The sequence below is a fragment of the Macrobrachium rosenbergii genome, chromosome 2, assembly GCF_040412425.1.
Source record: "Macrobrachium rosenbergii isolate ZJJX-2024 chromosome 2, ASM4041242v1, whole genome shotgun sequence".
Taxonomy (NCBI): domain Eukaryota; kingdom Metazoa; phylum Arthropoda; class Malacostraca; order Decapoda; family Palaemonidae; genus Macrobrachium; species Macrobrachium rosenbergii.
Window position 1 is genome coordinate 81844177 of NC_089742.1, and position 23862 is coordinate 81868038.

Genomic DNA, 23862 nt, shown 5'->3' on the forward strand with positions numbered 1-23862 from the left:
TGAAGAAGTGTCCCAGGAAGAAGTTGAAGAGGTGTCCCAGGAAAAGACACCTCAGTCTGAAGAGACGTAAAATACAATCATTGGCTGCACAGTAGAAGACATCATCAGCTTCATCATCATCATTTCTACTGTGCAGCAAATTCATCGCCATCATCATTCAAGTTTTCTTCAACTTCTGTCATGGTGGGTACAGTAACAATCTTTATTTCTTTATATACTTTAATATTCTAACATTTTAATATTAGTGCCTGTTTTAGATTAGGTACTGTACATGCATTAAGTGTTCTGTACATTAAAGGGTGGTTTGTTAATAGTACATACGAGGAGGGCTTTATTGTAACTTCCAACTCTATCGTGGTGAGTAAAATACTGTACAATTGTACAGTCGCACCATAACAATCTTTCTATTTTTTTATGTTCACTTACTGTTTTATTGCTTATCATTTGTGCCTGTGTACTGTATGTACATATTGTAGATATCTGTACATTACTGTAAAGGGTGGTTTGTTAACAGTACTATGTAAAGGAGGTTTTAAAAGTCTGAATACATGTTAAATAAATACTGTAAATATGGTGTCCCTACTTCGCGGATTTTCAGCTATCACGGCCAGTTCTGGAACCTATCTACCGCGATAAACGAGGGTTCACTGTATCTTTAAAATTCGGATCTGTTCCTGAAACTATAAGCCATCACCTTTCTTTTGAAGAATTACTCCTACAGTGGAAAGATTCTCACTGAAATGATTGGTAGTAATGAAAGACTGAAGGACCAGTCTAAAACCCTTCCTACTCTTAAGACCTACAGTCGACCCTTGTTAAGATGGACTAATAGGGGGCCAGGGTGTCTGTTTTACCAATAGTCCGGTTTAACAGGCGATACCTATACTGTATATACCTATGAATACCCATGAATATACTGTATTTCATTATTTTTATACACAGTATGAATAATAAACCAATGTAGAAATGTTTGAATTAAACCTCATAGTAAAAGATGAAAAATTAAAACATGATAAAAATGATAGGAATTCCTGGGCCAAGACATGAATGCATAATTGTTAAGCAAAAAGAAGTTGAGTATAAAATGAAGAGTTAGATAATGAAATTTAGATTACAGGTACACAATCCCTTATCCGAAATCCTTGGGAGCAGATGTGTTCCAGTTTTTGGAACTTTTCGGATTTTGGAACTGTGGGGTCTAGAGCATAATCAAACATAATTATTGCAGCAAAAACATTTTTTTTTTATTTTAGTTATTTATTAAGGTTTATTATTATTTATATATAATATAAATGAATGAGATAATTAACCATTAAACAGCGAGCCTCTATTTACAAAAGTGTCTGCCGTATGCCGGCGGCGTTCGGGAGTTAGCACCGAAGCGGAAAAAAGTTGTTTTCAAAAAAATCACAGCAAGCTTAGTTTTTAAGATTAAGAGATCATTTTTGGCTCCTTTTTTTGACACTGCCTGAAGTTTAGTATGCAACCATCAGAAATGAAAAAAAATATCATTATCATATATAAATATTGAAATATATGACTGCACGAAAAACAATTTTTATATAATTGTATAAATATCGCGCTGTGAGCAAAACGGTTAAAGCTAACGAGTTATTTTTTTTTCTTTGTATTGTACACTAAATTGCAATGATTTTGGTATATAACAAATTGTAAAATGATCAAAGCAACACAGAGAAAATATTATCACAAAATGATACATGAATTCGTAACGCGCGGATGTAAAGAAAAGTTTTTTTTTCAAAAATTCACCATAAATCGAAATATTGTGGTAGAGACTTCCCATTTGTTGCAAAATGAAGGTAATTAATTGAATAATACTAGACTGTAAGTGTTTTAGCTTACAATTGCAGTTTTTGACCATTTCGGTCAAGTTAAATTTGACCGAAGGTCGAATTTTTTCTATTTATCGTGATTTATATGAAAATATTTCAAAACTAATAAAAGCTACAACCATGAGTTATTTTTTGTTGTATTCTACATGAAATTGCACACATTTTCATATATAAAACTTTACGTAACGACTAATATAAAACGGTGCAAACATTACGACAAAGTGACGAAAGAATTTCAGAGATGTTCGGCCAAGTTACCGAGTGGACGTCAGGAAAAAGTTTTTTCAAAAATTCACCATAAATCAAAATATTGTGCTAGAGACTTCCAATTTGTTGCAAACTGAAGGTAAATGATTGAATATTACTAGAATGTAAGAGTTTTAGCTTACAATTGCGTTTTTCAACCATTTCGGTCGAGTCAAAGTTGACTGAAGGTTGAAATTTTGGCACTTATTGTGATTTAATTTTGGCACTTATCGTGATTTATATGAAAATATTTCAAAACTGATAAAAGCTACAACCATGGGTTGTTTTTTTGTTGTATTTTACATGAAATTGTGCACATTTTCATATATAAAACTTTAAGTAATGGCTAATATAAAACGGTGCAAAAATTACGACAAAATGACGGAAGAATTTCTGAAATTTTTGGCAGTTACCACGCAGACATAAGGAAAAAGTTTTTTTCAAAAATTCACCATAAATCGAAATATTGTGCTAGAGACTTTCAATTTGTTGCAAAATGAAGGTAAATGAGTGAATATTACTAGAATGTAAGAGTTTTAGCTTACAATTGCGTTTTTCTACCATTTCAGTCGAGTCAAAGTTGACCGAAGGTTGAAATTTTTTGTAGTCGACGTACAGTGCGTCCGCTCGTCACCCAACAGACAATTTTAGTCGACTTACGATACGTCCAGTCGGCGTTTAAGGGTTAAGATCATCAATAATAAAACAGTAGGGCAATTAACACCATATGTTCACTAAAACATTTTGTTTTCAACAAAAACATTCCGTAAAAGGCAAAAATATACATGATCAAAATAACTGTAATTCAACTTGTGAATTTTAACGATATGTAAGACTATAAAATACATTTCATCATATCAATCTTGGAGAGGGTTTTTCTTTATTGTTACTAAAGTCGTCATTAGTTTGCAGTAATACATTTGAGGTCGGTCTACGAACAGGATTCGCAAGTGATGGTACGTGATGAGCTGAGGAACAGTAACTATCGTAATTCATGGACAAACATTATGTATTTTAAATTAACCAACCCTCTTCGGTAACCGCCTTGCTTAGAACCCAAAACAGAAGATGCTGGTGCAAATTGCAAGTGATTTCAACCATTGTCCTGAAAGCAATTCTGCATCCACAGAGCAGCAAATAAACCTAAGAACTGGCTGGTACTATGTAACAGTGGGGCACTAGGTGTGCACAAAAACATGCAGTATATAAACCTAGGTAGAGCTTGTACTTGTGCAGAGTTCAATTAACGACACTGCACAAGCATGGGCATACAACTGAGGTTATTCTAAAGCAGAAGCCATCTGAAGCTGCAGTCACAGAGCCCAACCCATCCCTTCCACAATACCCAAGGTATCACAGTCAAAGAGTACTAGAAACTGATCAATGCACCGATTAGTATCATGCAAAGGGTCCAGACTGGTAACAAAATCTGTGGACACAACCAATCACTGGTATGATCTCCTAAACTCTTACAGTCCTCCAAGAAGAATGGGCAGCAAGCATATATGTAGCACATGAAGATAAAAAGTATGTGGAGCATAAATACAGACAGTGCACAATCCAGTGCAGAGTACGAGTATGGAGGCAACCTTCATCCTCCTGCTGTAGGTTAGTGAAAAACCACTGCTGTGTAACTGAACCTGAAGGCTTCATATAAGAATTTTTACAGAAAGATAAAGGTTACGGCTAAAGAAAAAAATTAATAATGTACTAAGATCATTGTTGCAGTACCACTGACATCCTGAACAATCACCAAGACAAAGTGCAAAAAGATTCACAAGACAGTAATCAAGAAAACAGTCAACTTAATCTACAACAAATGAAGACAAAGTGCTGGAGAGCCAAAAGGTGTGTGGGCAGTGCAGGCAGTGCCTACACATTCATCTACCTGACATCATTTAATTAATTTGTTACCGAAGCTTCAATGGCCATCTCTAGTTCATGCTAAGAAAATTCCTAAATGAAAAATGACATTTTTATAATAAAATAAAGTTTTATATATACTGTATTTAGCAAATAATTACATAGCTATAGTTTCTACTTTACGCGGTAGTTCAAAATTCGAAATTCGCTGTAGTGCTCTTTTGTTTTGGGTGTAGGTATGCTGCCCCGCCCACTATCGGGGAAGGATAGGTACAATGTAGCTAGAGCTCAATTCATTTATGCTCTATTTCCATGAGAGGGAAGGAGGGCGGGTTCTGATCATGTAATTATTTAGTAAGTATATATAAAACTTTATTTTATTATAAAATGTCCTTTTTATATAAGTAACTTACCAAATAATTACATAGCTGAATCACATATTGAGTGGAGGTGGGATGAATGGACATATATTACCCAAAAAACTACTCGATATGGAGGATAATTTGGGATAGCAAATTAGCTAGCATCTTGAAATGCTTGTTGTAACCTTACCTGGTGAGGGAGCAACAGCAGACGGGTACTGCCTCTGGTAGTAGCACCTATCGATCTGTAGCGGCGTGGCGGTAGAGCCAAGGGTCGCCCCTGCTTCAGTGGGTGCTTTGCAATGTAGGAGGTAAATCGCAGGTTGCCAAAGTTTACAATCCAAACATGGCCACATAATTAATATGTGGATATGCCCTTGGCTTGGTCGCAGTACAACAGAACAACAAAGACCAGATAAAATTAACCTCCACCACCACGAAATATTCACCAAAACCATAAAATATCGATTGGTGACACTCACGACTCAGTGCTCACCAGATTTCCCAAGAAGTGCAACTATCCTTATTCAAGAAGAGTGGATAGAGGAAAAGGAATGCGTTCCTTCTATCCTTCATTCCCCGATACCATGCCAGCTGCGAAGAATGGACTTAGAGTACTTCATTTTTCATACATTGTTTCAATATCCCGTAAGTAAAACAAGGCAAACCCTGACTTGCACCTCCAAAATGTTACTTTCAAAATTGAAGAGAGAGACAGGTCACGTCTGAAAGCCAAAGACATCGCCATGGCTCTTATTTCATGAGCCTTTACTGTACACAAGGGTAGTAAATCATCTTTGAACTCTCGAGTGTGCTTCCAAAATGACGGATCTTAAAAAGAATGATAATGCATTCTTGGACAAAGGACGGTCGTGGTTTTTAATAGAGCACCAAAGATTAGGGGCAGAACCTCTAAAGGTTTTGGGTCTTTCAAGGTGCAGTATATTCTCAAGGCTCTTACTGGGCAGAGGACTTTCTCTTGATCGGATGGGCCTAGTACTTCTGACAGGCTTTTGATTGAAAAAGAGTGAGGCCAAGAGTTAGCCGGATCCTCATTCTTGGCCAAAAAATCCAAAATTACTGAGTAAACAGCATTGCCTTGTGAGAGAGCTATCCTTGTATTGATGGCATGAAGCTTGCTGGCTCTCTTGACTGTAGCCAGTGCCGTCAATAATGTCTTCTTTGTCAGATTCCAAAGTGACGATGAATCCAAAGGTTCAAACAGTGGTCCTGACAGCCATTTGAGGACCACGTCCAAGTTCCAAGCTACTGTACTCCTGAGGGTTTTGCCTGCTTACTAGTACAGTGACCCCTCGCTACTTCGCGATTTGATTATCGCGAATTCACGACTTCGCGGAGTTTTTAATATATATTAATGGAAAATATAGTGCGGATTTTCTGGAGAAAAATCACGATATATGAACACCCAAAATTTCTCATTAAATCCATTAAAATATTAATACTGTAATAAATAGTATTTCCTTTTAGTCTAAGAACAACAAAACAAGCGTAAAATAGCAAAAAAACACATATTTGCACTTGTAACTATGACAAAAAAAAAAAAAAAAAAAAAAAAAAAAAAAAAAAAAAAGAACGAACAAACAAACCATCTGGAAAGTGATGCCTATACAGTACAGTACCGCATGTTCCATTGTTGGGAAAACACAAAGCGTACCGTCTCGGTGACTAAGTGCGTTGTAACACGGGCTGTGATTGGTGCATGGGAGGGAGACGACAAATCACAGCTTCCCGATTTCTAATCGGGCCTGTGATTGGTGCTTAGACTGATGCTCAGAACCCACAGCATCTCCCCTTGTCTCTCTCGCGGCCACTTCGCTTCAAGCTTTCTCGCCAAACAGTTTTCTTTATACTGTGCTATGTGATTTTTTTTGTGGTTTTTGTTGAACTCTGCTCCAATTTTCACCCCCTGCAATGGCTCCCAAGTGTGCTGCTTCTTCCAAGGCTGGTACTGAACCTAAACGCCATCGAAGAATGATAACGATCGCTGAAAAGTTGAAACTTCTCGATATGCTGAAGGAAGGGAGAAAGTTCGAGGCTGTAGCCTGCCATTTTGGCGTGAACGAATCCACCATTCACTACATCTACAAGGACGAGGCGAAGATTAGGAAGACAGCTGCCATCACCTTTAACAAGTCGGTGAAGAGAGTGGTTACAGCTCGTAATAAAACTATCGTCCGTATGGAAGCTGCTTTGGCCGTGTGGATAGCCGACTGCCGAAAGAAGAATGTAGCCTTGGATACGAACATTATCCAAACAAAGGCTAGGAGCCTGTATGAGATCTTCGCCGCTAAGGAACCAGAGGACAACAGTGGCGAGCATAATGAAGCAGAAGAAGATGAAGAAGACGTAGATGATCTGCAAGCAGAAACGTCCAATCGTTCACCACGCAAGAAACTGCAATTTTCTGCTAGCAAAGGGTGGTTTGCAAAGTTTCAGAAACGCTATGGCCTAAAAAGCGCTTCCTTACATGGCGAGGCTGCTTCGGCTGACACGGTCGCTGCTGAAACACACGTCAGTGAAACCTTCAAGATTATCATCTCTGAAGGTGAATATCAGCCCGAACAACCTTCAAGATTATCATCTCTGAAGGTGAATATCAGCCCGAACAAGTTTTTAATATGGACGAGACGGGGTTGTTTTGGAAAAGAATGCCCTCGTGAACTTTCCTGTTCAAAGAGAAAGCAAAAGCGTCTGGCTTTAAAGCATACAAGGATCGTGTGACCCTCGTAATGTGTGGCAATGCTGCGGGATTTTTATTAAAGCCAGGACTTATTTACAAGTCTAAAAACCCAAGGGCTTTAAAAAATAAAAACAAGAATCTGCTACCCGTACATTGGATGCACAATCCAAAGGCCTGGATAACGAAGATGCTGACCTCCGACTGGTTCCACCAGTGTTTTATCCCGCAAGTGAAGGTGTATCTAGCAGAAAAGGGCATGCCATTCAAAGTCCTTCTCATTATGGATAATGCTGGTGGCCATGCTACTGATCTGTCGTATTCCGGGGTTCAGGTTAAGTTCCTACCGCCCAATATGACGTCACTTATTCAGCCAATGGACCAGGGAGTTATTAGGGCGTTCAAGGCCCTATACACAAGGAATGCCCTGGCGAACCTGGCTGCTTCCGTGGATGCTGCCCAAGAAGACGACAATTTCAACTTGAAGGCACACTGGTGGGCAGTACACAATTGCTACGTGCCTGCAAAATATCCACAAGGCATTGGAAGAAATGAAGCCCACCACCATTAACGCCAGCTGGAAGAAGTTGTGGCCCGAGGTTGTTTACGACGACAAAGGATTTACACCTGCCGAAATCCAACACTCTGCAGTACAGAAAGCTGTGCAGTTGGCTGTGATCCTTGGAGGTGAGGGCTTTGCAGACATGACCACGGGCGACGTTGACGAACTTCTACACTGCCACTCCCAGACACTAACTGACGAAGACCTTGAAGAGTTGACGAAGTCGGCGAGCGAAGAAGAAGCAGCAGCAGCGCAACAAGAAATAGAAGTTGTCTCCCAAACTGGCTTGACTTTGGAACGGCTCGCCGGGCTCTGCAACCTGGCTAAGGAACTGCAAGAGCGGTCGCAGGAATGGGACGACGATATGGTTCGATCGGTTCAATTCTGCAACATGGTCGATGACGTCATGGCCCCCTACAAGATGCTCTTCGACCGGAAAAAGAAGCAGCGGCAGCAATTGCCAATCACAATGTTTTTGCAGCCTCGCAAAAAAGAGCCAGTTCCTGCTGCTGCTACTACAGTTACACCTTCAGAAACCGTGGAAGAAGTGGAAGAGGTGCCCCAGGAAATGGCACTGCCGTCTGAAGAGACGTAAAATACAATTATTGACTGCGCAGTAAAAGTCATCATCACCTTCATCGTCATCATTTTTACTGCGCAGCAAATTCATCACCATCTTCATTCAAGTTTTACTTCAACTTCTTTTGTGGTGAGTACAGTAACAGTCTTGATTTTTCTTTAAATCTTAAGTGTTACTGTACTGTATTACATGTAATACAGTACAGTAACATGATACTGTATTGTATTACTGTATATATTATTACTGCATGTATACTGTATTCTTTAAAATTTAAAGCTTGCCGATCACGTCATATACTATACCTACTTTACCGCAGTAAATTAGCCCCTGTTATATGGTACTGTAAACTTACCTAGCTACTGAAGTCATATTGCTTAACAGTTGTCCCTGTTATTAATAAAGTAAAGGGTGGGCTGTTAAGAGTACAGGGAGGGTTTTAAAAAGTCCAAATACTGTACACGTTAAATAAATAAATATGCTGTTCGTACTTTGCGGAATTTCAATTATCGCGGCCAGTCTTGGAACCTATCTCCCGCGATAAACGAGGGGTCACTGTATTCAGATGTTTAATTAAGTCAGTGATGTCTTGGTTTGAAGACAGGTCTATTCCTCTGTGTTTAAAAACTGAACTCAACATCGCTCAGTAACCTTTGATGGTAGATGTTGTGAGTCCTTTCAATGTTCTCAGATGTAAAAGAAAATCTGCGATTTGGGCTACAGACGTTTGAGGAGATATTTTGCTCCCCGCACTACTTCCAGAAAACTGCCCACTTGGCTTGGTACACTGCAGAAGAAGATTGTCGCCTGCACTTAGCAACAGCTTCTGCAGCCTTTCTTGAAAATCCTTTCGCTCTGACAAGCTCCCTGACAGTCTGAAGCCTGTCAGAGTGAAAGTGGATAAGTCTTGATGGAATCGGAGCAAGTGCGGAGTTTGAGAAGATTTTTCTTCTGAGGGAGTAGCTTTGGGAAGTCCGTCAAAAGGCTCAGCAGATCGGGGAACGACTCTTTGTGTGGCCAAAAGGGAGCTACTAAGGTCACAGACACGTTGTTGTGTGCGTTGAACTTCTTTAATACTTCCCTCACCATGCTGAAGGGAGGGCAGGAGTAGCGGTCAAGGTTCGACCAGTCTTGCAGCATTGCATCTGTCGCCCATGCTTACAGATCCGGAGCCGGCGAACAATACAGAGGAAGACGATGGGTCCTTGACATCGCAAACAGGTCTATCGAAGGCTTTCCCCACAGATTCCATAGGTCAGTGCACACCTGTGGACTGAGTGTCCATTCCGTCGGTAGGACCTGTTTGCCACAACTCAATTCGTCTGCAAGGACGTTCGTCCTGCCCTGAATGAAGCAGGTCACTAATTGGGTCTCGTTGCTCCTTGCCCATAGAAGAAAATCTTTTGTCGCTTCGTAGAGTGTAAAAGAATGAGTCCCTCCTTGATTCTTGATATAAGCTAGGGCGGTCACGCTGTCCGAATGGACTGCCACTGAGATCTGGGGATGTTTATCTCCTTAAGATGTAGCCATTTTGCTAGGGGAGTGAGTACCCGGGTAAAAACTTGAGGGGCCGTGGAGAGTCCGAAGCAAAGAGCCCGAAACTGTAAGACTCTGTCCTGGAACGTGAATCTCAGGTACTTCCTGGAGTCCAGTTGAACTGGAGCATGGAAGTAAGCATCTTGCATGTCGATCGTAACCATCCAGTCTCAGAAGAGGTTCAGGGCACTGACGTCTAAGACAGGTCTCCATCCTCCTGATGACTTGGGAACCACGAAGAGGTGGTTGTAAAAAACCCCCCCATGTTCACATCCTCAACTAATTCCACGGCTTTCTTTTCTAAAAGGGCTGATACTTCCCGAGATAGGGCCGAAAACCTCTGAGTCTACCGAGTAGGCTGTTAAGCTGATGGGAGAGGTTACTATGGAAGGTTTCTCCCTGAAAGGGATAGCATAGCCTTCTTTCAATATTTTCAGCACCCAAGGCTCCACATTTTTTCGTTCCATTCTGTCCAGAAATGGGAAAGTCTTGCTACCACTGGAACACGGAGGATGGAGGACTTATTTTCGAGGTGCTGGCTTGTTATTGACTGGTCTGGAAGTTCGGAGGTTGGTTCTAGGTCAGGACTGGAAACGGCATCTGGAACTTCGAAAGGGCTGTTGCTGCAAGGGCGACGACATTCTGGTAGAAGTGTTGGAAGTAGTGGCTTGTGCGGGGAACTTAGTCCTTCTGGTGGACTGAGTGAGGAGGTCCTGAGTCAACTACTTCTGTAGTTCTACTGACACCAGCTCCAGGGTGTCCTGCGGAAACAGACTATTCTTGTCCAGGGGGGGGCAAACAGGTGCGAAGACCGTTGCGATGGGGTAACTCCCTTTGCTGCAAACGAGCACCACAAATCTCGTTTCTTGAGGACGATCCTGTCCTGAAAATGGTTGCTAGTTCTAGTGCTCCATCTCTTATGGCTCTGTCAGCGCACCCCAGTCCTAGCCAGTCTTCAATTTTCTTGGCTAGAGCCCCTACTGTCCAGTCCAAAAAACTGAAGACCTCGAAGACTTTGAAGATGTCTTTCAATAAATGATCCAACTCTGAGGCTGTGAAAAGAATTCTGGTCGACGAGAAGCATCTATGATACTGGAGAAGTCCCCTTGAGAGGAGGCAGAAACTCCCAAGGACGGAGCTTCTCCAGTTGCATAAGACAGATACTTCTGCCTTATCAAACGAGAGGGAAGAGAACAGAACACTGCCTTTCCGACTTCTCTCTTCTCTGCTAACCAGGCATCCATTCGGGTAAAAGCTTTCTTTGACGACGACGATAACACCATACATAGAAGTTTGGCTGTACCTGTTGGTTGTCACATCAAGTAGGCTGAGCCCAGTGATGAAGGGACAGCTAAAGAGAAGAATGACGGGTAGCAGACTAGGAAAAACCTGAGTAGTGCTGAGTAACTAGAAGAGGGCTGTTCCTCTTCTACAGGTTCCTCAACAGACAAAGCAGGTGATCATAGGGGTTCCACGGTCTCCTGCACTACGGGAGTTGGCTTTTGAAGAAGGTTCAACGCTTTATCAAGCCAAAGTTGTAGTGGCGCGAACGAGGGATCTTGGATCAAAGACGGAAATTCTCTTGAAGAATCAACAGTAGGGAGAGCTTCGCGAGAGGTGCCCCAGGAGGCTGGATGCATGGGTGTTGGGAGCCCGCTCACTGTCAAAGCATACACGGACCCCCGTGACTCCTTTGAAGCAGTTGCGGTACTCGCAGACACTTGGCGCCCCAAGGATGGTGCTCGGCGAACTGATGTTGAAACTCCAAGTGGTCATACACTGGTTCTTCTAACTCAGAATTTGGGTGCCCATGGACTGGGAAAGTGGAAACTCCGCGCTCATGCGATGGGTGCTCAGCCAAAGTACGCTCATATGATGTGTGCTCGGACACTGGGCGCCGCCAAGACGGACTGGCACACACTCTTTTGGGGTTGGAACGCACTTTCGCACCTGAATAGGAGCGAGAATCTCTTGCTGGCAACTCCCAAAACTACAAGAAGGGAGAGGGCTACTTTCTCTCTCTACCGCTCGCTTACGAGGTGGGGGTGAATCTGAATCCAAGGAAGCGCCCGGCCTTGTCAATGGCCTCGATATTTTTGTGAAATGTCCACTGCGCTTCTTTGATGTGGGAGAATCTGATTCAATTGAGGATAGGGCATGCACATCCATACGAACACCTTTTCAATGGCATTCTTCTGCAGCCTGGGATCGAACAACAAGCTCGGATGAGAAGACGACTGCTTGTGGGCAAACCCCACCGACCTCCCATGGACTGCCAGTTTGCTTCCTCCCATGTGTGCAAGGGGAGTTGAGCAGGGACCTTGATCTAGGAGCATCAGTGGGACGAACAGCCGCCACCTCCACTGACACTTCACTCGACACTACACTATTAAATTTGTCCATTAGGACCTCAACAGAATTCCCCATCTGGGAAACTGTATTAACAAGTAAATTAAATTTTTGATCTACCTGTGCTTCTAAGCTGGCAATGGCATTGGGTTCAGCAAAATGAGAGCTAGGTAATGGAATGACATGAAAAGCTGGGGGACTGGAAATGGTAGAGAAAGTTGTCCCAGGTGTTGAAGGGATAGGCATAACATCAATAACAACCCCTGGAGAATGACCTGTACTAGTGGAAACCTTAGTTTCGGCCCTAGCTGTAGCTTTTCTAATTTGGTCACGCTGCAATTTGTCCAAGTGTGTTTGTAAAGTAAAGTCTTCCATTTCCCCCTATCCCAGTCCTCACATTTGTCACTATTCAAATCTGGAGAACAAATTTGTTCCCTACAAGTACTACAAATGGTATGTGTCATATTTTACAGAAGTGAGTCTAGTTTTGCAGCCTTTGCTGCAATGCCTAATGCTGGATAAACTAGTCAGACATCATGGTCCAAATACCAATTAAACAAGTTACAATCGAAGATAAAAATCCAAATTCTGGCTAAGCTAAATAGCTGCGCTATCAAAAGCAAAGTACTTCACCAAAGACGATCTCCAACCATCCAGCGAAAAAGAATCAAGAACTGCTAATGACTGGTGTTCAGTCATCAACTGGCAGAAATGAATTGAGCTCTTTAGCTACATTGTACCTATTCTTCCCCGACAGTGGACAGGGCAGCATACCTACACCCAAAACAAAAGAGCGCTACCACGAATTTCGAATTGCTGCGTAAAGTAAAAACTATAGCTATGTAATTTGATAAGTTACTTATATAAAAGTAATATTTTGTACTCCTGTACAAAACATTACTCTTCTCTACACAAGAAAATTATTATATAAATCAAGAAAATGTAATGCATATCATGAGTTTCAAAACTTATGCCATTTATACTTACTTTTCCCAGTAAATGATTATGATCCAGACAAATTTCCTTAATGACAAGAGATTCTCCATCAGTGGACGGCATAATTTTCAGCTTCCATGGGCATCTTATTGTGGAGTTTCTTTAATAGTGAAAAATACGGACATCAAAATTAAATTCACATAAATCTTCCCACAAAACAATTATTTTCTGATATGTTCTATACACGGGGCAAAGTTTTCAAGAAAAATAATCTACCTATTGCAGTTATTTCAGAAATGATCTGTAGAGAAAATTCAAGCTCCTAAGACCTTTATTTTAAGAGCAACAAAATTCAACAAAAATTATCTATACTTACTGCTGTGACTCTTTTATTAACTTCTTGGGTTTTTCAGAAGAAATGAAGCCACACTCATATACCACATAAGCATACTTCAAGGATGGTTTGATCATTCTGCTGGATAACTTTGCAAATGCATCAATTGATCTTGAATTCCGGATCCTAATACTGCTATGACCATCATCTTTCAGTTTCTCCAAGTAAATACTCCACTCATCAAAGGATTGAAAAATGCTTCCTTCTTTAAGCAATGACATTGATTCCACATTCCTATTTTTTCACAAAAAAAAAAAAAAAAATAAATAAATAAATAAATAAATAAATAAATAAATAAAAATATTAGTATAAATTTTCTAAAAATTTTATAAAATAGGGACAATATAAACACAAGCATATAAAAAAATATATATCAACAATAAAAAGCAGAATTACATGATACACTGAAAGGATGACAAAGAATTAAAATGTAAAGAACTGAATATCCTCCAAGTAGCATAATAATGAAAAATCATTATTATAACTTGTTAAAAACCTCGTACTTGAAATCAAAATTAGGTTTTCATGTAATACATAAAATAAGAGAATAGAATACTGAATTTAGGCCAAAGGCCAAGAGCTGGAACCTATGGGGACATTCAGCGCTGAAATGGAACTTGACAGTAAAAATGTTTGAAAGGTGTAACAATAGGAAAACCTTGCAATTGCAATATGAATCAATTGTTAGGAGAGAGTAAAAAAGTAAGATGGAAGAAAGAGAATATGAACGAAGGTACGCTAAAAGGGACGAAAGGGGTTGCAGCTGGGGGACGAAGGGACACAGCAAAGAACCTCAAGTAATGCCTAAAGTGCACTGTATTAGGTATACTGATAGCACTGCCCCCCAATGGGGATGGCATACACAGCTTGGTCTATAACATTACTAATATTTGCCTTTGATACTGAGAACAGGTAGAAAATACCATAGCATAATTAAATGGCAGTGTAAACTGATGCTGCAAAGCATTATTAGGAGAAACTCCTATACAATTAATGTACCTTTATGCTCCCAACACTCTGTAGACCAGGCTTTCAAATTAAGGAAACCTACAGGGCTGCTCTTTCTTTTGGTTCACGAAAAGATTATACATGCTATGTCTTTAGGAAATGATCAACAGAAACAAAAATTCAAAATTTTGCTGGTAGCACTTCAATATAGTTTGTGTAGGTGATCAGACAGTCCCACTAACGGAATACTGTATTGGAACGACCTAGCAGACAATCCTCATTCGTTTTATGCCTTATGTCCATCAGAGGGGAGGAGGGTGGGCTCTGATTTTGTAATTACTTGGTAAGTATACATAAAACTTTATTTAATTATAAAAATGTCATCTTTATATAAGTAACTTACCAAATAATTACATAGCTGAATCCCACATTGACAGGTAGGATATATGGACTTAGTATTCTACTCCAAAACATCAAGTCATGTAAAGAATTTGAAATAGAAAAGTTGCTAGCATTGAATACAATGCTTGTCATTCCTTATCAGTTAAGAGAGCCTGCAGTATAAAACTGCAACTGGTTGTCGCTCAACTTAACTTGTAGTGTCATGACGTGGCAGTAAAGCCAAGGGTCACCTCTACTTAAGTGGGAGCTTTATAGCAAAGGAGTACTTCGATGGCTACCAAAGCATCGGAGTTATCCGACAGCTAGCAAAACTTTAAAAGGTGCCGTTGCCCTGGGCACAGTACGAACATAAAAAGCAACCAGAAACACTGTCACCTACATTGAAATAACACCACAACCCATCCACTGAGAGTGGTGGGTGCTCTATACCTCGCTAGAAGGTGAAGAGATACTAGGAGAAAATCCTATGCTTTCTCCTGCCACACCAAACCAGTCACTATCCTGTGGTACTGCAGAATTTTAAATGCTATTTAGCTGGCACCAGGCAAGCCATGGAAGCTCATGGATTGGTATAAATACTGCTGGTGCAAAACTGTAGCTGGTGCAAGGCGAGCTGGGTGCCAGGCAAACTGGGAGCCAGCCAAGCTGCTGGGAGTTCGCGGACGTTGTAAGCTCTAAAGTTAGCACCAGACTGTAGCTGGAGCCTGGTGAGCTGAGCACCAGGGGAACCCAAAGCTCTGGGCACTGGGAGCTCTATAGCTGGGGCCACTTGTAAGTAAGTATACCTTAGCTTAACCTGACCACTGAGCTGATTAACAGCTCTCCTAGGGCTGGCCCAAAGGATTAGATTTATTTTACATGGGTAAGAACCAATTGGTTACTTGTAGCTGGTGCCAGGAGAGCTGGCAGCTCGAGGTACTAGAAGCTCTAAAGCTGGCGCCAGGAGAGCTGGGCGCCAGCGGAGCTAGTAGTTCGGGTTTCACTTCTTAAGACTGAGACACGAAGCACAATTATACTTCCAGTAGGTAAAACAGAATGGAAGTAAGGGGCATATGTGCCTGTGAGACATAAAGGACAATTATACTTCCAGCAGGCCGATGCAGAATGAAAGTAAGGGGCATATGTGCCTGAAAGCTAAAGAAGTAGAGGCTGCTCTCATGTCCTCAGCATTCACTACAAGAAAGCAATGTTGTTCTGAATCTGAGAGTGTTTCGGAAATACAATCTCTTTAGGATGAAAGACACTGCGATCTTAGTCCAAGGGTGAGGAGGTTCTTGACCGAACATCAGAGGATAAGAAGGCCCTCTTGATTATCAAGTCCTGCCAGGTAATTACCTAAAAACTCCAATTGGATGAAGAGCTCTTTTCCCTTAGAGTTGGTGAGCGTTCCTGGGTGCTTGGAGCATGCGCTGGCGCCAGGCTGTAGCTGGTGTCAGGTGAACTGGACACGAAGCGAGTTAGGAATTTGGGAGCTGGATGGAGCTCCTGGAAGCCAGGGATGTCCATTAAGCTCTAAGGGAGAAAGAACAGATCCAGGTCTTGGATGAATCCTCATTCTTGGCTAAAATCAAAGGAAAAACGAGGAAAACGCATCCCTTACTTCTTAGCTGGGTGTGAAAAGGGCTTGAGAGGTCGTTGGAAGCAGATGAAAAAGCCAGATCTCTGTGCTTAACCAGAGATAAGCATAGATTGGTACCTCTTCAAGGAAAGCAAGAGATCCTAGATCTCAGAAACAAAGAGGTAATCTGCAGCAGAGTCTGAGACACCAGCTTTGGAAGACAACCACTAAGTCTGGGAGACGGAGGAGGAGGGTGACTTCTGAATCTTGTAGTAGCCCCTGCAATAAGTCTTGAAGACTCTTCGAGAGATAATCCTCTGGACAGTACAGCGCCTGTCTGGACAAGAGCAGACCACCCTCGGTATTATCTCTGAAGCTAGGCTGTCTGAGAAGACACGGTTTGGGGGAAAAGATCTTGGTCCACCAACAACCATAGCAGGTTCACATTACATATGCCAGAACGAGCTAAGAATGTAACTGGGAACTGAGCCTGAGACTGTCTAGCGCTTCCTCAATCATGCTGAAGGTTCCTTGAAGAGGCAAACAGGTCCAAGGTTGGCTTGCTTCATACAATAATTAGATCCTGACAACTCAGGGGATCGAAAGATCATGATGGGAAGGACAAGCTTCTGATGGCCCAGTACATCCTTCGAAACTTAGTTCCCTGAATAAATCAAGTGACTAGAAGACTTGATTGATCTGTCAACAGACGAAGAATTCTGCTGTTTGTTCGAGAGGGAACGCTGGATCCAGCTTCCCTGCTTGAGTAGATGTGTTAGGACTGATATCATATCCAAATAGACTACCACAGTCTAGATATGAGCTAGGGTCAAGCAGTACTAGAGCCGTAAGAGAAACGCTTTAGCTCTCCAAAGTAAAAGGGAAGGTTCTGTTTTTCTTGGGGACAGAGTCCTGGACAAATTCCCGTTTTCTCAAGTGAGCTCCTTTGACCCAGATCTGAGGTGCGGAGAAGAAAACTAGAACTAGGCTCAGCAGAAGGAATTCCCTTGCACAAGTCATGTTCGGACTGGGTTAAGAAACAACACAGAGGTGTCCGACTGTGCTTCCCTGTCCCAGTAAAGGAAACTGTCAAGAGCCTTCAAGCCCCTTTCCTTCGAAGGTAATGACGAAGTCAGTCGACATATAAAGACTGAAGTTATGCTCAGAGAAAAGGGGAAGTTAAATGCCGGAAGAACTGTCTGGATCATCTCCCTCTTGACCTTCATCTACTTTCTAAGAGAGAGAAATGAGGAACTGTGGTCATGCAGTTCGTCAGGAGCTGAGCACAAGAAAGTGTTGAGCGCCCTGAAACTAGTCGGAACAGCATCGTTTGGGAGCGATGGCCCGTTGCAACTTTGTGACTCTCAAAGTAGATGAGAGCACCAGAGATCTATATAAAAAAAAAAAAAAAAAAAAAAAAAAAAAAAAAAATAAAATAAATAAATAAATAAATAAATAAAAAAAAAATAAATAAATAAATAAATAAATAAATAAATAAATTGTCCGAGTCCGTACATGACAGGGCATGGAAACAGTTCCAGGCACCGAGCCTCTGGTAATGGGTGCTCTAACACTGGACACTCAGACACTAGACTTTCAGTGAACGGTGTAAAGGCCCAACAAATTACTAAGCTGGTGCTGAATGGTCTCCAATGAAGCATAGGAGTGGACAAAACCGATACAGAAAAGCAAAGAGGTACAGTAAGCGGCCCTATATTCGCGGATTTCTCCATGGAACATATATATGCATTATTCGCTGAAAATTTGACTATTTGCAGTATTTTTCACTGAGAAATATTCACTAATTACTGTATTTTCATTTCATTTTCATGACTAAATGCACTTTTTGCAATAAAACTATTAAAATACTCAGGTAGTGCTCGAGCTACAATAATTTGATTTTGCAATGGGGTAAGCAATTAATACCAGTACAAGAATATTTATAAAATACTAATAAATTTCATGCGGGCACAGGCAGCAGTGTACAATCAGACAGCGAGAGAGACCAAATTACAATAGATCAACTTCTTTTCCACCTCTTTATCCAATCTTCTAGTTAAAAAAGTAACAGAGAATGATAAAAGTATTGTTAACCCTTTAACGCCAACTGGACGTATTTTATGTCAACGAAAATTGTCTGTCGGGTGCCAAGTGGACGTAAAATACATTGACTACAAAAAGTTTTGTTAAATATTCGCGGAAAAATACTTATAGGCCTAGTTGGCGAAAAATTTTAAATCTCGCACCTTGAGGGATGCTGGGAGTTCACGGATCATGCTGTTGTTTTGTTTACAAGCGTGATCTAGCTGTGCATGCACGAATTTCTTTCTTCTCCCACTAGAAAGCATCAGTGACGCATCTCAGAGATTCTTTCGTCACTTTGTCGTAATTTTTGCACCGTTTTATATTAGCTGTTACATAAAGTTTTACATATGAAAATGTGCAAAATTTCATGTAGAATACAACAAAAAACAACCCATGGTTGTAGCTTTTATCAGTTTTAAAATATTTTCATATAAATCACGATGTGCCAAAATTTAAACCTTCGGTCAACTTTGACTTGACCGAAATGGTCGAAAAATGCAATTGTAAGCTAAAACTCTTACATTCTAGTAACATTCAATCATTTACCTTCATTTTGAAACAAACAGAAAGTCTCTAGCACAATATTTCGATTTATGGTGAATTTTTGGAAAAAAAAAAAAAAAAAAAAAAAAAAAAAAAAAAACTTTCCTTACCTCTGCGCGCAGTAACTTTGCTGAAAATCTGAGAATTTCTTTAGTCACCTTGTTGTAATTTTCGCACCATCTTCTATTAGGCGTTACATAAAGTGTTATACATGAAAATGTGCATAATTTCATGTAGAATACAACAAAAAATAACTCATGGTTGTAGCTTTTATCAGTTTTGAAATATTTTCATATAAATCACGATAAATAGAAAAAATTCGACCTTCGGTCAACTTTGACTCGACCGAAATGGTCGAAAACTGCAATTGTAAGCTAAAACACTTACAATCTAGTAATATTCAATCAATTACCTTCATTTTGCAACAAACGGGAAGTCTCTAGCACAATATTTCGATTTATGATGAATTTTTTAAGAAACTTGTTTTTACATCCGCACGTTCCAAATTCATGCATCATTTTGTGGTATTTTCTCTGTGTTGCTTTGATTGTTTTACAATTTGTTTTATAACAAAATCATCAAAATTTAGTAAAAAAAAAAAAAAAAAAAACTCATTAGCTTTAACTGTTTTGCTCACAGCGCGATTTGTATACAATTATATATGACATTTTTTTTTTGCGCTGTCATATATTTCAATATTTATATATGATATTTTTTTTTCATTTCTGATGGCTGCATACTAAACTTCAGGCAATGACAAGAAAAGGAGCCAAAATGAACTATTAATCTTAAAAACTAAGCATGCTGTGATTTAAAAAAAAAAAAAAAATTTTTCCGCTTCGGCGCTAACTCCCGAACGCTGCTGGCATACGGCAGACACTTTTGTAAATAGAGGCTCGGCGTTTAAGGGTTAAACGTTATACTCTTGCGTAAATGCGTACAGCCATAAACAACCGAATGAGAAACTGTTGTTTTGCTTATAATCGAATTGGATAACAACAGTTGTTTTGCTTGAATTTCAACTATCGTTATGGTAGGAAACAATTAACATAGTTATAGTAAAAATAATGAATAAATTTTTACATTATACCCTTATTCGGTATGGATAAAAGATCAGCAAGGAAATATACTGCTAAATTTAAGCTGCAAGTTGTAACTGAAGCTGAGAAAACAATGTTCAAGCTGCTAATGGCTATAAATTATCGTGCATCGGCAATATGGATGAAACTCAACCATAATTAAAATTGGAGAGAAATTATTTTAATCAAAATTACTGGGCATGAAAGAACACATATTATAAGTAGTCCCCAGTTAATAGCAGGCTCAGTTAATGGTGATCCGGTTTTACAGGGCTTGTCTAACAACAAAAATCTGCAATTTTCCGCGTCAAAAACTGCCCATTTCCGCTTAACGGTCCGGATAATTGGCACCGATACATACCTAACAGAGGTGCCGATAACCGAAAATCTGCACTTTTGGGTTATCATCACACCCTCAGAATGGAACTCCCACCGATAACCAGGGACTGCCTGTATTGCTATTTTTACACCGATAAGCGATAAATACATAAAGCTTGTATTATGATGAAATCAAGTGAAAAGAGCGAAAGGAATCTTGATTTTTTCTTTTTGCACAAAATAAACATGCCCCAAACAACCAACGTCATTCTATTAACGAAAAAAGCTAAATTAATTTCACAATGAGAAGTATTTAAGTTATATTTTGACCTAAAAACACTTCATATAACGAAAAATAACCATGCCCCATATAAATAAAAATATCCAGAGATTCATTTACGCTAACTAGAAGCAAGAAAAGAGCTCTGAACTGAGTTAAGTACGGTGAAATAAACTTACCGCGTAATCGATTTCCAAACCAAAACATTGATCGCTATGATCGCAATTTATAATACAAAAACAATATAAGAATATATATACAATAATATTGGATACAGTGAATTAAAGCATAACATTTTAAAAGATCATGCATACAGGCAGTCCTCGGTTATCGGTGATCTGACTTTACGGCGTTTGTCTAGTGACGATGATAACCGGATTTCCGACACTGATCTCCAATTATCGGCGCTGATCCCCGGTTATCGGCGCCGATAACCAGATATTGGTGCCGATAACCATGGATTGGCGCTATTATCGCCGATTTTCGGTTATCATCATGCTGTCGGGAACGGAATCCCCGCCGAAGACCAGGGACTGCCTGTATCCGTTATGTTGATGTTTGTATAATGCGATATTATGTGAATATAGAGTATAGTATAATGTAGGCTAGGCTCTATATTCACATATCATATTATACAAACATCAACATAACGGATACAGGCAGTCCCCGGTCATCAGCGGGGGTTCCGTTCCTGACAGCATGAAGATACCCGAAAATCGGTGATAATAGCGCCGATCCCTGGTTATCGGCGCCAATAACCATGGACCGGAGCCGATAACTGGGGATCAGCCCAATAACTAGAGGAAATTTACAGATATAAAAACTGGGGTCCATTTAAAGATTTTTTTCTTTAGTGTGCCAAATTTACCTCAAACTGGGTACCAATAATGAAGGATAATAACTGAAGCTTAGCCAAACCGACAATCACACGTACTGTTTGATGAGCACTAACCTATACAGGCAGTCCCCGGTTAACGATGGGGCTCGGTTAACAGCAATTCAGTTTTATGGGGCTTGTCTAGCGACAAAAATCAGCAATTTTCGGTGCTGAAAATTGCTGATTTCCTCTTATTGGCACCGATAACTGGGTATTGGCGCCGATACGTACCTAACAGAGGCGCCGATAACCGAAAATCAGCGCTTTTCGGCGCCGATAACCCCCGAAAATCGCCAAAATCGCCGATTTTTGGTTATCATCACACCCTCAGAAACGGAACCCCACCGATAACCGGGGGCTGCATGTAATATGGTAGGGTATATTATTTGATCTTACAATTTTTTTATGAGAATACTAAATTTTGTAATTAATCCATACTTTTAAAGAAAAATTGAGGCAAGTACATCTCACTGTTACCAAGAGCACCTGTCAATGAATGTTAATTTTTTGGTGACAGATGAGTTGAAGCAGGGTATAGTGTCTCCATTGCAAAAGCTGGCATTCCACAAAATGCTTGGAATTTGCTTGCCCTTTTGCAGGTGCCACAGGTTTTCATAGTTCAGTGCTTTAGAGAGGCTGTTTCTTAAGGCTCAAATGGCTCTGCAGACGAAATTTCCAATCACATCATGTTCCATGAAAAAGACTGATGCGGCATTCTAGGCACCTTGATTTCTTAAGACCTAGGGACCTCTTGAGGTCCAAGTCCTAAACAATGACTAGTTAAACATGATGTAAAACATAAGAAAACATTGATCTATATGCTCTAATAATTGGGACTGATAGCTTTTCGAGTAACTAAGAAAATGAAAGAACTTAAGTTATCTATACAGTATAGGTAAAGATGCAGGAAATACCTCAAGACCAATTCCAGTAGAGATTAACCGACCACTGCCTTTGATATGATTTAGTGCTTGAGTCTCTAACAAACTTGAAAATAAACTCTCGAGACACTAAAAAACCTAGAACTACAAGAGACAGCTGATAGTGTCAACTCAGTTATCAAAAGCATGTAGAAGTTTTGAAAACTTCATGCATGCAAATGTTTTAGAAGATCTTTCCCAGAGTTCCATGGAGATACAATGCTCGAGGGAGTAGATCACAAAATCAAACCTTCTATGACCAACACATAACTACTACTGTCCAAAGAAGGGCCTCTGCTAGAAGTAACCCTAAGAAGCAAATGTTAATCATATAATTACCTACTTCATCTGAAGATATTTTCTTAATGCAATAAATGTATATGGGTGTGTGTTGCTGAAGAACACAGCTATTTCTTTATTTTCACCAGACTTTTGCACAGCTTCAAGTTCTTCCACAACTTTAAGAGGTCGAGATTATTGATGTGAAACAACTTCTCCAATCTCAAGCAAACTTTGGAAATTTCTAGACCTGTCCGATAGGTGCCACAGACCATGGCTGAGGTGTCTAAAAAGAATGTGAGGTCTGGCTTCTTACTTCCAATGAGAGACCTAACTAAAGCTTTAAGAGGCCTGCTTACTATTCTAGCATCTCTCAAAAACTCATCTGTGCAGTAACCCAAGTCAAGCCATGCACTTTCAGGTAAAAAGAGGGGGGCCTCATTTTAAGCCTAGCCAGGAAAAAAATTTCAAAGTCATGACCAAAAGGCAGAAGCCTCTGCTTTGCTGGAATCTCCCATAAGGGCTGAAAACCACTTAAAAGCAAGAACAACCTGCAATATTGTTTCTCTACAGAATAGCTAAAAAACTGTGAGAGTCTATCCTCATTCCCAAACAAACAAACAAACAAACAAAAACTATGTTGGGACTAGTAATGACTTTTCAGTTGAAAATAATGTCCAAAGACTGAGTCAGACGTTTAAACATAGCAGAACTGGAATTGTGAGATGACACCAACTCTCGCATAAAAACTAGTGGTGCTGTGCTTAGCCCAAAACACCCAGCCTTCCCTGCAAACACCAACCGAAAGTATTTGTGAAGCAGAGTTTGTTATTCTCCAGTTATTCTGATAAAAAAAAAAAAACCGTGTGCTGGATAACTCCCTGGAAAAAGAAGCCAATTGAACTTGTGAAGTTGGAGACATGCACAATAACCTCAAACTTCCAAAATGCTGTCATAACAAAAAGCAGACGATCATAGAAGGCTGGATAGGCTTCTGGCCGGTTCTAAGACACCCCTTCCCCGAGAGATTCAACTTCTTATGCACGAGGAGATACTTCTCCCGGAGAGAAGGCAGAAAGGTAACTACCTGCAATGATGACAGAAGAGGAAGAGGAGGAACCAGGAAGGACTGACATAACCCTCCCATATTAACCCCCCCTCCCTGGGTCTAAGTCTTGCCAGACACTCAAAAAGGCC

The 23862-nt window shown here is 40.4% G+C and overlaps 1 protein-coding gene across 2 annotated transcripts in view; it reads right to left on the minus strand.

Annotated features, from left to right (window-relative positions):
• The window catches only part of elg1 (enhanced level of genomic instability 1), a 260212-nt gene that overhangs the window by 159516 nt on the left and 76834 nt on the right, over window positions 1-23862 (minus strand). For both annotated transcript variants that reach the window (XM_067121580.1, XM_067121590.1), the window contains exons 4-5: window positions 13359-13610; window positions 13034-13142 (exon numbers count right to left, since the gene is read on the minus strand). In XM_067121580.1, coding sequence (XP_066977681.1) covers window positions 13034-13142; window positions 13359-13610 — 361 coding nt within the window. The remainder of the gene's footprint in view (window positions 1-13033; window positions 13143-13358; window positions 13611-23862) is intronic.